At 45.1% G+C, this 12,395-nt stretch overlaps 1 protein-coding gene across 1 annotated transcript; it reads right to left on the reverse strand.

Annotated features, from left to right (window-relative positions):
- Positions 1 to 4,537: 4,537 nt before the first annotated feature.
- Positions 4,538 to 4,963, reverse strand: KCNE5 (potassium voltage-gated channel subfamily E regulatory subunit 5). Its single transcript, XM_003414860.4, has one exon. It carries the CDS (start codon positions 4,961 to 4,963, stop codon positions 4,538 to 4,540), a length of 426 nt encoding a protein of 141 aa, XP_003414908.2.
- Positions 4,964 to 12,395: the final 7,432 nt, after the last annotated feature.

Below are 12,395 nucleotides of genomic sequence, written 5' to 3' on the forward strand. Positions count from 1 at the left end.
TAGGACAAACTCCCCTTCATACCTCTCTCTCATCCAGTGTCTGAAAGCCCACCCTTAAGATGCATTCCTTTGGATCCTCCTTGGGATGAGTAGTAGATTACATGTAAATGAAAATGATCATAAGATCCTGGTTGGAGGGAAGGGACAGTTTTGGAGAACTGAGATTGGGGGTGGTGGGGGGAACCTTGGAACAGGAAGGAGAAAAATGAGATAAATAACAGTTCCACAGTTGCCAACGGCTAGCCCTGACCACGGTGCCCGAGAAAAGTGGGGTATGGTTGATGGCCTCATGAGAAGAGGACCGAAGTTAACAGGCCCCATGTCTCCATTCTTTCTCTGGCCAAGACTATTGCAGCTACAGCAACTATGAGTCACATGTAGATCCTAAAAAGAGCCAAGGGGTGGCCCTGCGTCCTTCCAGAGACCTCAGGTGCTTTCATGAATGAACGTCTTATAAGTCAGGTATGTGAGGATTCCGTAAATTGGTATTGAAATCCAGTCATTCACGGCCACCTTAGCCCTCCCCAGACTTTAAAAAAGGTTCCAAGAGCACCTGACACTGAGTGGAATGTGACTTGAGAAGTCGTAGGAAGTACACCCCCACCCCCGCACTCTCCTCAACACACATAAACATTTCAAAATCTCTCTCTTTCCAGATTCCACTGAAATCCACAATTTGCAGACTCTCTCCTTGGGTTTCATCTTTACATTGTCCTAAGCGATCTATTATAAAATGCAAATACGCTTGGAGCAGGAGTCATCTTCAAGTATGATTAAGCCCTATACATCTTATATATAAAGTTATTTAGCTGCTTGCCTTATTCTCTGACTTAAAAGGCACTGTGGGCCTGCAGGTAAAAAGTTTTAGAGTAGGATGGTGAGATATTTACGCACAGTTTCCTAGTCATCCAAGATTCTTAGAATGAAAGCGATAGATAAGCTCAGGAATCTGGGAGCTAGTGGCCAAGTGCCAGCAGTCCTCTTCTTTGAGCAATAAAGGTAGACTCTACATAGGGAGAATTTTTCACTTTCCTCCTTCTCCCTCCTCCCACCCCCCATAGCTTCCCAAGGGCACTCCCCCAAGGAAGGAAAAGAAAAATACGAACCTAACACTTTATACGTGTATAGCTGCTATACTTTCCTAGTCTTTTCCCATACGTTATCTCACTTGAGCCTCAAATCCCCACAGGTGTGGAGACTGGGGCCCAGAAAGGTTAAACATCTCACCCTAAGAAACGGAGTCCATTAGCAAAGCCAGGGCTGGACTCCAGCTCTCCTGATTTCTGGTCCTGTGCTCTCTCCAAGACACCACGGTGCATTTGCTTTAGTGGGCAGGCAAGATTGTTTGGAAAGCAGCCCAGTCTCTTTTCTCTTTGTTGATGTAAATCATGTGCAGATCTTGAGTTTAAGAGCAATTGCAAATTGAAAAGAAGATGGTCACTACAAACAACTGAAAACCCCCATTTATATCCCTCTGGAAAAGTAAAATCAACAACACAGAATGATGTCTGTAATGGAAGAAAAGCTTCCGTTTATTTTTGTACTGTCAATGAGCACTTCCAGACATTGGAACTCAAAACATCTCCTAGTCCCACTTTGTTGAAAGCCTCAAGTTACAAGTAATAACGTGTGGGTCTTCGGCTTCATTATTATTAGGGAGCAAAGAGCTGAACCCAAACTGCAACAGGATCTGCTTACGCAGGGGGAGAAATAGACTGCTGGGTGGGTTGAAAAAGAACTCGCTCTGTTTTACTAGAATGTTTAACATCTTTGAAATCACATTGAGGACCAGGCTAACCATTTTCCAATTTGTAAAGTCAGATCATGCTCTTCAGGGATTCATTATCAAAACTGGGGGTTAGCCAAGCACCTAGTTTTTCTTTCTTCTCTCTTTCTTTAGCTGGTCACACTTTGGTTACTTCAAGGCAGTTGACACCCCCACTGGCTAATAGACAGTCAAGTGTCCAGACTTCTGGGAAATTTCCTAATCTGGGACACAGTTGCAACCTTGAAAGTGTTTGAAAAAAAGCAACTGGGCAGTAAAGCAAACAGCTTACCCAAGGCCAGTTCACTTTTCTCCCAAGGAGCTTTCTGTAGTTACTGTTGCTAAATGTTCTTAATAAGTACCCTAAGTTATCACAAAAAGGTTAAAACATTTTTAAAAGCGGAGATATTTTTCCACAACTGGCACATTAATGTTTATTATGGGCATTTTCCCAACTGTTCCCAGCCCTTTTTTTTCGGGGGGGGGGGCAACATTGTTTTAAAAGATGTCTATGAAAAAAATGGTACAAATATGTTTACAAAGTTGCAACACCTAAAGCAGTGATAATGCTTCCGTCATCAAACAACCTTGTGTCCCCAGCTATGCCTGATAAGTGAGGGGCATTACTCTGTTCTTCCTGTAGGACTGCCGTGAGTCAGAATCAACTCGATGGCAATAAGTTTATTATTTTTAATTGTCCTTGAAATACGGGGCTCGGGACTGACACCCCACTTACCCCTGGAATGGCTGTATATCTGTGTCCTCCCTCCACATCCCCCTTAGGCTCCCTGCCTGGCCAGGGTGGCTCTCACAGCATCCCCTCTCTCTTCCCCTCATTATCTTGGACAGCTGTCCAATCCCTGGCCTCCGCCTGCAAGGAGGGGGCCGACCTTAGGGCTGGAGCTAAGACAGAAGAGGAGGCAGTGGCGCGAGGCCAGTATATCTTCACGGACTAAATTCTGAGAATGAACATTAAGTTCATTTAACTTATTACTAGTTCCAATAAAATAGCAGATGGGCTAGAAGGTCAAGAGAAATGCCTTGAATGAGGCTTGTGTATTATCCATGCATTTAAGTGACCCATAATATCTTTGTCCTGCTATTATTATGAATCAGCTGTATTTAAGCAAATTGACTCTAATGCTAAGAGGTGCTTTTATGTGTCAGACAAAGCAGAAACCGTCATTGTCATTTCGGCCCTAAAAATTTCTGACAACCTTCTTGAGATAAGGAGAATAAATCAATAAATGCACACCTCTAATTTAGTTAGGATTGCCTAGTACAAGCATTCTTCCCTCTGACTTCAAATTTATACTATTTGGTGGCTTTTTTCTTTTCTAAGAAGTCATTTTTTTTGAGAGAATTACTAAGGTGACTTCTAAAAATTAGCGTTGATAATAGCTGGAGCCCTGGTGGTGAAGTGGTTAAGAGTTTGGCTGCTAACCACCAGCTGCTCCTTGGAAACCCTATGGGTTAGTTCTACTCTGTCCTATAGGGTCCCTATGAGTCAGAATTGATTTGACAGTGATAAAAACAAAATAGTGGTTGGTATGAGTTTTTTTTTTTTTAATGCATCCTGAAAAACTGCAAAAGGGAAGTGGAAAATCCTTATTAGCATTATGATATTTGCAAGTGCTCCAGAATTGAGGGAAAAGTAATGATGCTGGGATACTTTTTGAAACGCTTGACAAAAATAATCCGTTTAGCCATATTAATCTTTTCTTCCCCCACGATCACAACTATTGTATCGGAACATGATATAAGATACGTATATAGATATCAAAACACCTGATCCCCAAATCCAAACATCATTTCCAAAAGCAAATAGGATTCCTTCTCTGTATTGTATTGGGTCTCAAGGCCAGGATCTTTGAGAGAAGAGTCTTAGGGTATTGTTTAATCAGCCTTTATTACCTGCCTCTGACAGTCTCCATGGTTATAGAGCAGGGGACATCTGACCCTCATGTTCCATCAATGAAGCCAACAGCTGGGGTAACAACTGAACAATATAGAAGAGGCATTTGAAGGTATTGGGGTGATACACCCAGTAATGGCTACCCACAGCAGAAGATGGCAGAGCTACTAAAAATCAGACAAGTTACCTTTGGGATGACAACTGGGGATGCAAGAAAACCATACAGTTGAGGTCATAGGTCTTCCCCCCCCCGTTGAGTCCCCCTCCCTCTCAGTCCCCATTAAGTCCATTCTATGCCACAGACATGTCCTAGTGTCCAGCTAGCTCCCTGCTGCAAGAGGGAGGGAGGAAAAAGATGTCTGAGGTCTCTTCATTTTCTTTGTTTCTGTCCCTAAGGCAACAGGAAGCTGGAGCTGCTGCTGCAGGCCTGGCAGTGATGGCAAGCCCGTTGGCTCTGCAGAATGAGCAGTCCCTTGCAGCCGCTGGAGCAGCTGCCAATTAGAAGGCCCAGAGTTCTGATAGACTTCAGTGGCTCAGTTCAATGCCAAGTGTTGGATTTGTAGGATTCAGTTCCCAGAGGGCTGGAGCGTGGTGTCAGGGCTGTCTGAAGAAAAGAGAGCAGAGGCAGTTTAGTGCAGTTGGATGTGCAGGATGGGGGTGGAGGAAGGGGAAAGAAAGGAGAAAATGGCCAGGAGTGGGTAGGGTTGCGCTTCTCCTTCCAGGCAAGGTCTCCTGGCCTCTCATCATTGCTTGGGCCTCAGGTGAGGCGAAGCCAGGAAGGGGAGGAAAGGGCAGGAGCCGCGCCCAAGGATAAGCCAGATGAGAAGGGCGCGAGCTAGTCAGCTGGGTCTGCTGCTCTAGACCCCCTCGGTGCCCTGAGCGAGTGCAGGCAGCCCCCCGAGGGCGAGCTGGCGGCGGCTGTCTGCCGGGGAGCCGGCGGCTGTCTCGGCTTCGGCCGAGGCGCCTCCCGGGGCCCACTGGTGCTCGGAGCAGGCCTGGGCCGGCTCGTTCTTGGCCTCGACAAGCTTGCGGGAGCGAGTGTAGGCCAGGATGAGGCCTCCGGCCAGGCAGGCGTAAAAGACCATGATGAGCAGGACGTAGAGATAGGCGTCGTCGCCCCTGGCGCTGGTCACCTCGCGGCCCACGAAGGGGTCAGGCACGACCCCCATGCCCATGCTCGGGCCCGGTTCCGCGCCCAGGCGGCTGGCGTTGCCCCTGTGGTGCAGCTCGAGCAGTAGGCGGCTCAGGAGGGTGCGCAGCCGCTGGCTCTCGCTGCAGTTCATGGCTGTCGGGGAGTGACACGGTGGCTCCAGGACGCTGCTGACCTTTCCCCCCCTGGCGAGGGAAGCGAGCGAACGAGCGAGTGAGCGAGAGGGGAGCCGGGTTCGGGGCGCCGCAAAGCGACGGCGGCAGCACCCAACTCTCGGGCAGGCGGCGTAGTGGCTGGGGGCGCCTGCCGCTGAGGCCTCCTTATCCCCTTACCCCCGCCCCTCCTCGCCTTCCCCACCACGCCCCCTCCGGCCCGCGTCTGCCTCTTCCCAGGCTCCGGCTGTCTCCCAGCTCTGGGGAAAGGGGACAGCTGGTGGGGGGAGGAGAAGAGGACAAGGGAGGGGGCGAGTCCGGGGGAGGGGAGAAGGGGGCGGGGGCTCGGAATGCTCGAGGCCTCAGGCGGCAGAGGCTGGCAGGGCAGTTTGTTGGGGCCAAGCTTGGACCCTGGGCTGCGGAAGAGAATTCCTTCCAAGTTCTGGCCACCTGCCCTGCAGGCCCCGCTTTGGCCCATATGCAGCATCTTGTCCCCCAAGGCAGGCCCTGCCCAAGGGCGCTCAAGCGAGACCGGCGAAGCCTTTCCTCAGCTTTCCCGTGACATGACAGACAAGACCCCTTGTCCACATATTATGGTAGTTACTCCCATAGACAAAGACGTTGGCCTATCTTTCTAGCCCTATTCCTTCTGCTGGCTCAAGGAGAGCATCTTAATTCAAAAGAAGCTCCGGCCAAGTTTGGTGGCTGAAAGACTGGGCACTTGCTAGAAGACCACAGCACAAGTCTTCCAAAAAGCTTTCTGGTAATAAACCAGCCTCCTTGGAAAGTACTCTTGCACTGATCTCCTATCACACTTTTGGAGAGGCCTGTGCATCTTAGTATGTGAGTGTGAGAGCATCTTAATATGATGTGGCCCTGTTTCCCTTCTTAGACCATCTTCCCAGAAGTGAAGCCAAGTTCTACCATTAAGAGGATCAGGAACACTCTTTTGATGTCTCAAGGTCTCAAAAATGCCAGTTCTAGAGAATGTGCTCACCCCTCCCCCAGCCCAGCCCACCCCTGAGTAGGTGGGCACACAGATGTGTGCCCCTCCAGGGCTTGGTAACAGGTCTAGGCCCTGACCGCTTGTGGGGCAGCCACTTTTTCTCACTAGGGTAAGGGACTAAGACAAAGATCAGTCCAGTGTAAGGCAAACTGGAAACAGACTGCTTCATAAAGGAAAAGGGCTCAAAGTGTTGATTTGTAGATAGTGTGGTAGAAAAAAATGTGATCAGGTCTTGTATATAGTTGCCAAATGAGAATAGAAAGAGAGAAAAGTATATGCACTCATGAACACCTTGAAAATCAAGCTGCCTGTTCTAGACCATTCTGTCCAGGGGCCATTCAATCCGCAGGTGCCATGGGTAAAAAGGGATGGTTTTCTGGTACCTTGGCCCCAGCCACATTCCATCCTACCGTCCACTCAGGTGATGTAGCCATCTGTGTGTTTTGGGATGAGACCAGCATCTAACTATATCCAGTGTCTCAAACAGAGCTTTGCTCAGCAGCCTTTACACACGCTTCAGAAACATTCCACATGACCTGACTACTGATTCCCTTCTAATCATCTTCCCTCCATATTCTCACTTCAGAGGGCCTCAGAGAAGAATTGTTAAAGTAAGTTGGCATGATGAATGCAAGAGAATACAGCTAGGGAATTTTCAAAGCAGTACCAACCTAGGGACGTGACTGTTGAGCTAAAAGAGTCCCTTATCAATGCTTAAACTTTCCTAGAAATACCTAGTTTCTTGGGAGGAAGGTAGAGGAAGAAGCCCCTTCACTATAACATAAAACTAATCATTTAAACTTGTACTTTCCAACAGCCTTATGATTAGGATTACTCCCATTTTCAGAAGAAGAAACTGAGGTTCAGAGTGGTTAAGTAGCAGAGCTAAAATTATAAAGTTTGACTTTATTCTTCTCAGTCCTAATATATTACTCTAGTTACAAGGGTGATGTCCATGAGCTGCATCCATTTTCTCACCTCTCCTTCCCCTGGAACCTTCTAGAGTCCAAAACTTTCTGCCAAGATCTCTCTTTGTAAATTTACCAGTGACCTCCTGGCCAAATTCAAGGGTCTCTGCTCAGTGCGCATCTTTGACCTCGGGGATGAATTTGATACCATCAACCACCCACTCCTTCCTGTAACTGTCATACCCTTGGCTCTCATGGCATTGCATTCTCAAGTTTCTCATCTCATCTCTCTGACCCATCATTCTCTGTCTCTTTTGCTGGCTCCTCTTCTTCCCTTGTTCCATTAACTGTTGGAATCCCTGAAGACTCAATCCTCAGCTATTCTCTTTTAACACCCATTTCCTTGGAAAGTGTGTTCTTACGGGGTTCCAACTACCACCTTGGCGTATACTTAGCCAAATTTGAATTTCCACCTCTGATTTTTTCTTGGTAGCGTCTCTCAGATCCACCCGTTCCTTCCATTCTAGTTTTATTGCCACAAGCCTAATCCAAGCTCTCATTACCTCAGATCAAATAAGCAAACTGAGTTTTCTGGCAGCTCTCCCTGCCTACAATGCAATCCATTATGCTATGGCTAGAATAATTCTCCATCAATACCACTTCTGTCAATTCACCCTTTACGTTCAGAAACTTAGAGTTGTTGTCCATTGGTTCCTTAATGGAATCCAAACTTCTTTGGTGGACCTTAAGTCCTCTCTACTAACAGACACCATCTCTTCATCTTTGCACTTGATAATTAGCATATTGCTAGAGTTCCTCTCCATCTTTGCACTTGATAATTAGCATATTGCTAGAGTTCCTCTCCAATGCTCTGTGCCTTTTGCCTTCCTCGAAGTTCACTGATTTGAGGAAGGCTTGCTTGATACTCTTGTTTGTGCTCTCTGATTCTTCAAAATGCAGTCCCCTACTGCCCCAGGGCTACCCTAACTCAGATTGCAGTGTTCAATGCAGAAAACTTAGAAAACACAGAAAGGCACCAAGAAAAAGATTATTAATAGCACACATTCACATGTGCACGCTCTTAAGTTTTGTAGCCTATTTTTTCCACTTAACATACTGTGCATTTTTCCCATGTCAATTACTATCTTTCCACAACAGCAATGTACTGTATACACAGTATTCCAGAATACAGATGTACCATAATTTACTTAAACTAGCCCTTGTTGTAAGATTTCAGTTATCTCCATGTTTTTGCTTTTAAAAATAATGTTTTAATGAACACATACAAGGCTAATTCTAGTTCCATTAAAAGAAATAATTACCAGGGAGAAAGAAAATGACTAATTGGCAGAGGACTGGCGTTGGGAGGGGGAGATGTGTAGAAGGGGATGGAGACAGGAATAAGAAATAGTCATAAAATTTAAAAAAGCCCAACCCTTAGAAAAAGAACAACAGATGTGTGTGTGTTGATGGGGGAGGGGGGTACTTTTTCCCACGAGGGGCTACTGGGCTTCGCTTTAAATCCCAGCCCCTTGCCAGCCCTGAATGGCTGAGATACCAACCCCTCTCCCCACCACACCTAGTGTAATTGCAGATCCATGAGACAGGGATTGAGTCCCATTCCTCCTCACCCTTCCACACCTGCCCCATACCTGTCAAATAACCATCTGTTTATCTATCATCTAGAACTCACTTATTTCCTGAGTGGTCGCCACGACTCGATGGCACTAGAAAAAAAAAAAAAGTATGGACAAAGGGAAGTAATTTATTATCATGTATTTAGACTTTCAAAAAGTCTTGGGAAAGGTTCTGTACCATGCCAAGTTTGTTTAAGAAGTACAATTGAGGCGCCACGGACTAGGAAATGCTTTCGCCATTCCTTGAGACTGTGAATGCTTCCTGCCAACAGTGCAGCTCCATGGAAGTTGGTTGAATTGAACTGAATTGAATTTGGCTAGATGCCAAAAGGCGAGCATAGATGGTAAGGACTGTTGGAGTCCAGGAGGCTGGCATAGCCACAGTGAGCTTTGAGGGAGGGGAAAAGAAGGCTTCCTGAAGCACCAAGTACAGACTGAGAAAAAATCATTCATTTATTCAACAAATATTTATTGCATGTCTACTTTGTGCAAGGCACTGTGCCGGGTTCTAGAGACAAAAACAAGACAGAGACTGTGCCTTCATAACTCTCAGAGCCACTCCTTTGTAACCCAAAATACTGCCAGGATCTTTGGGGGGAATGAGCAGCGGGCAGGAAGGCCAGGCAGAATTCTGGTTTGTGGAGAATTTTAACTCTGGACCCAAGCTCTAAGCACTAGTCCCCAGCCTATTTGAAATAGGAAGACCTCAGGTGGTCTGAGCTCACAGTGTTCTGCTACGTTGCAACCCACCCTATCTGCTCTTAGCAGTATCATCTTAAATGTGTAGCTTGCCACTAGCCACCGCAGGAGATCTGTTCTGAAAAGGAGGAGGAAAATAAATGGGAGATTTCCTAGGTCCAGCTGGGCCTTTTCAGTTGTTCCATGGCAGTATGTGCAGTATTGTGGGAGAAGAGGGTTTGATAAAGATAATGGTATTTGTGGATTGAAATGGACTTCAGAAACTTCAAGTGCTTCTGTGACCCCAATACCACCCAGCATGTTTTCTCCTTTTTCAAAACGGGCAACTGAGAACTTAAAAAAAAAAAAAATTTTTTTAACTAAAAAAAAATAAACCTATGAGTTGTTCTTCCTCTGCCTGCCTCCTCACATACCTCTGTTAATGACTTTGTTTTGACCAAATGTTAATGACTTTGTTCTTTGTTTTAAACTGATGCAAATAATCTTTTGTTCTGGCGGAACTACCTGTGGCATACAACCCCCACAGGAGAGTTGGAGCCCAGGTATCGGATATGTATGTCTTTAGCCTAATAAAGAAATGTCTGGCAGGGGACTACAAAGACTCTTGTAACCCTTGTAAGATTTTATATAAACTCTAATGTAAAACTGCTCTTTGGGACTCCATAGAGACAGCCAGTGATGTATGCATCTCCTTAATAAGCTTTCTCACTCCTTCTGACTTGGAGAATGTTTCATTGGCTCAACTCTCCAGGGCACGGACCCTAATTGGGTAACACTAAGACCCTCAAGAAGTCTCTAAGAGAAAAAATTTTTTTCTCTTAGAGACTTCTTGAGGGTCTTGGTAGGCTTGTCCAGACCACATACTGGAGTATCAAATATAGTCTCTGATCTCATTTTATCAAATACCTAGCATGTACCAGGCACATTACGTACATTATCTTCATTAAACTTACAACAACCCTATGAGGTAGGCAAGGGTGGTATTAAAAATATTTAACTGGAAACCAAAGACTCAGAGGAGAAACTAGTCTACAGGACTAATAGTCTACACAAACAATGGCCTTATCTTCTCTGAGACCAGAAGAGCCAAATGGTGCCCGGCTACCACTACTGACCATTCTGATCAGGGCCACAATAGATGGACCCAGATAAAATGGGAGAAAAATGTGAAACTGAACCTTAAATTCCTAAAAAACAAAACAAAACAAAAACCAAAGTAAAAAAAAAAAAGCATACAGAAGTCCAAGCCTAGAGTATTTTGGAAAATAATCACTATGTCTTGAGCCTGAACCCAAATCATACCAACCTGTTTTGACCAGTGACCCAACAGCTTAGGGCCATTGATTATACTGCTATTCTTCATAAGGAAAAATTTCAATTTTGTCCCCAAGAAAAAATAATCAACTATGTTTCTCGGCAGAAGATCTAAACCAATGGAGAAACAGAGAAGCAGATGGCTCTCTTACCTACACTTCTTAGATCTCCTTATAGAACAGCGGAATCTCTCATATTTTGAAAATTTCTATTTCAAAAAGGCAATCATTTTGAACATGAGCCATAGCGCTATGATTTCAACTTTAAAATCACCTTTTGTAACATATTTGGCCGGGCCTATTAAAATGCATAGGGTCACATAAGGTCGCCGTGAGTGTGAAGCAACTCAAAAGGAACAACTAGTTTTAAATGTCCAAATGATCCCCTAGACTCTGACTTCTGAATGTCCAGAGGTAAGGTCAGTTATCCCTCCTCCAAACAGAGACAACATTGTTCTTAATGGTAAATTAAATACCACGTACATGTTGCTGTTGTAAGGTTGCTACAAGTTGCCTGCTACTCATAGCGACCCTGTGTGCTATGTAACTGAACAGAACACTGCCCAGTCCTGCGCCATCCTCACAACTGTTGCTTTGTTTGATCCCATTGTTGCAGCCATTGTGTTAATCCATCTCATTAAGGGTCTCTCTCTTTTTCACTGACCCTCTACTTTACCAATGTAAGTGTAACTCCTAAGTCTGTTTTAACAATAAATGTCACATTGCATTCTTCTCTAAAAAAAAACCAAACAATGGATGGAGATACTGTTCAATTTTGAACAAAAACTAAGCCCTGAGGTCACCTTGTAGCTAAATAACAGGGTCACAAAGTAATGAATATCACCCATAACTATTGTGCGTAAAGAATCAACTGTATAAGACCAAACAGTCAATGATTACTTTAAAACAAAGATGGGAATGTAAGGGGGCAAGGAAACTAGATTAATGGAAACAGAACAACCAGAATGGAAATACTGAGAATGTTTATGAATTGTGAAGAAGGTAACCAATGTCACGAAACAATTCGTGTAGAAATTGTTGGATGGGGACCTAAAAACTACTGTGTAGATCTTTACCGGAAACACAACGAAATATTATTTTTTAAAAAATTAACAGCAGTATTACTTGGGGACTGACCAATCAGAAAGAGAAACAGACACTCAGAATACGTGCTAACTGTAAACAATCGCTGTGGACTTACAAAGCTACATCATCATGGAGCAAAGAAGTAGGAGAGGGACACTGACTAAATAGCCTTCATTTTCCAATGGATCAAACCAAGATCTCATCTCTTTGGGCTTCAGAGTTGTTCCTGCATCATTCTGAACCTCTCCTCCTTCCTATGGGTGTTTTCTCTGCTCCCTGTGCTCCTCCCAGGTGCATGAAAATCTCCCCTGCCTGCCAATGCCCCGAAAGCAATGATATCTATTGCAGCTGCCCTTTTCTCCTAGCAATTTCCTAAGGATGCCACCTCTTGGCTCAAAATTCTTGAATGGGCCCCACTGGACTAACAAATGATCGCCTTGATGCAATCTTCAGGACTCTCTGTGCTCTGGCTCGAAGATGCCTTCCAACCATATTTGCCGCAGTAACTACTCAACACGTCTTCAATACCACTTTCTCAACCTGAATGCAATTTCACTCTCTTTAGCAACCCCACAGCACGATAACAGTGATGTGTGTGCTTGTCCTATGGTTTCTACTATCCTTTTGAGGGCAAGTGCTATATTCTTTCTCTTAGTATCCCTCAGCTAGCCTGGTAGAGTGCCTGGCACATAGTAAATGCTCAGGAAATATTTACTTAGGTCTGAGGTCTGCTTTCTTTCGATGAAGCCTTCCAAATTTGAATA

The sequence above is a fragment of the Loxodonta africana genome, chromosome X (genome assembly GCF_030014295.1).
Source record: "Loxodonta africana isolate mLoxAfr1 chromosome X, mLoxAfr1.hap2, whole genome shotgun sequence".
NCBI classification, from domain to species: domain Eukaryota; kingdom Metazoa; phylum Chordata; class Mammalia; order Proboscidea; family Elephantidae; genus Loxodonta; species Loxodonta africana.

What these genes read in the sequence shown, in the direction of transcription:
- KCNE5 (XM_003414860.4), bottom strand. Translation starts at nt 4,963, where the DNA reads ATGAACTGCAGCGAGAGCCAGCGGCTGCGCACCCTCCTGAGCCGCCTA.